Raw genomic sequence first — 1,513 nt, forward strand, 5'->3', positions numbered from 1 at the left:
TCCCTATCAGCCAGCAGCAGCTGAGCTCCTTGCTGCCTCTGGCTGATAGCTCAGTCTCACAGGGTGTTCTATAGATCTGAATTGCTCACTTTTGATTTTACTCTAACAACACTGGGTTACAGAAAATGGGGGAGCTAAATAGTAGAATGAAGTTAATAATGAAATATCATTGAAGACAATAATATTAGAAAGGGAAAAAACAATGATAAATGAGGTTAGATTCATCTCTCATGACATAAACTACAGGCCATTGACAGAGGAAAGCAAGCAGTGTCTGGTTGCTGAAAAGCATCCAGTCATCTTTTTCTTCACAGCATCCTTGAGTTCTTGGTTCCTCAGGCTGTAGATGAAGGGGTTGAGTGTTGGAGGCAGCACCGAGTACAGAACTGCCAGGACCAGGTCCAGGGCTGGGTAGGAGAGAGAAAGGGGCTTTAGGTAGGCACAGAAGGCAGTGCTGAGAAACAGGGAGACCACAGCCAGGTGAGGGAGGCACGTGGAAAAGGCTTTGTGCCGTCCCTGCTCAGAGGGGATCCTCAGCACAGCCCTGAAGATCTGCACATAGGAGAAAACAATGAAAATGAAACATCCCACAAAAAAACTCACACTAAACAGAAGAAGCCGAAGTTCTCTCAGGTAGGAGTGTGAGCAGGAGAGCTTGAGGATCTGGGGCACTTCACAGAAGAACTGGCCCAGGGCATTGCCATGGCATAAGGGCAGGGAAAATGTATTGGCTGTGTGCAGGAAACCATAAAGAAACCCACTGGCCCAGGCAGCTGCTGCCATGTGGGCACAAGCTCTGCTGCCCAGGAGGGTCCCGTAGTGCAGGGGTTTGCAGATGGCAACGTAGCGGTCGTAGCACATGATGGTGAGGAGGGAAAACTCTACTCCAACTACAAGGAAAATTATAAAGACCTGTGCAACACATCCCTTATAGGAGATGGTTCTGATGTTCCAGAGGGAGTTGTGCATGGCCTTGGGGACAGTGGTGCAGATGGAGCCCAGGTCTATGAGGGACAGGTTGAGCAGGAAGAAGTGCATGGGGGTGTGCAGGTGGTGGTCAGAGGCTACGGCGCTGATGATGAGGCCGTTGCCCAGGAGGGCAGCCAGGAAGATGACCAGGAAGAGCCACAAGAGCAGGAGCTGCAGCTGCCGCGTGTCTGCCAATGGCAGGAGGAGGAAGTGGCTGATGGAGCTGCTGTTGGACATTTGCTGCCTCTGGGCATGGGGACCTGTTGATGGAGAAAAAGACAGGGACATGTCAGGACAGGCTGCTTCGAGCTAAACTGGTGCCATTTCCTGTAGACTGTCCCCCTTTGTCTCAACCACCCTTGTTCCTTCTCTGAGGAAAACCCTCATCTCAGTCCCTGACTTGAACTCCCTTTTGACTGTCTGAGTGTGCCAAGAGCAGCCAGGCCTGTGTGTGGGGGCTCTGGAGAAGCCATCCCTGCCCCACTGCGGTGCGTTTGGGGACATGTGGCATATTCTGGATTTGTCAGATGGAATCATTCCTAAT

At 51.3% G+C, this 1,513-nt stretch overlaps 1 protein-coding gene across 1 annotated transcript; it reads right to left on the reverse strand.

The window, feature by feature from the left end:
• Positions 1–240: 240 nt before the first annotated feature.
• Positions 241–1,188, reverse strand: LOC139684055 (olfactory receptor 14A16-like; the record flags this gene model as incomplete). Its single annotated transcript, XM_071579659.1, has 1 exon — positions 241–1,188. A coding segment is annotated over one exon (948 nt), but the record flags the coding sequence as incomplete, so codon positions are not given.
• Positions 1,189–1,513: the final 325 nt, after the last annotated feature.

The sequence above is a fragment of the Pithys albifrons genome, chromosome 31 (genome assembly GCF_047495875.1).
Source record: "Pithys albifrons albifrons isolate INPA30051 chromosome 31, PitAlb_v1, whole genome shotgun sequence".
Lineage (NCBI taxonomy): Eukaryota > Metazoa > Chordata > Aves > Passeriformes > Thamnophilidae > Pithys > Pithys albifrons.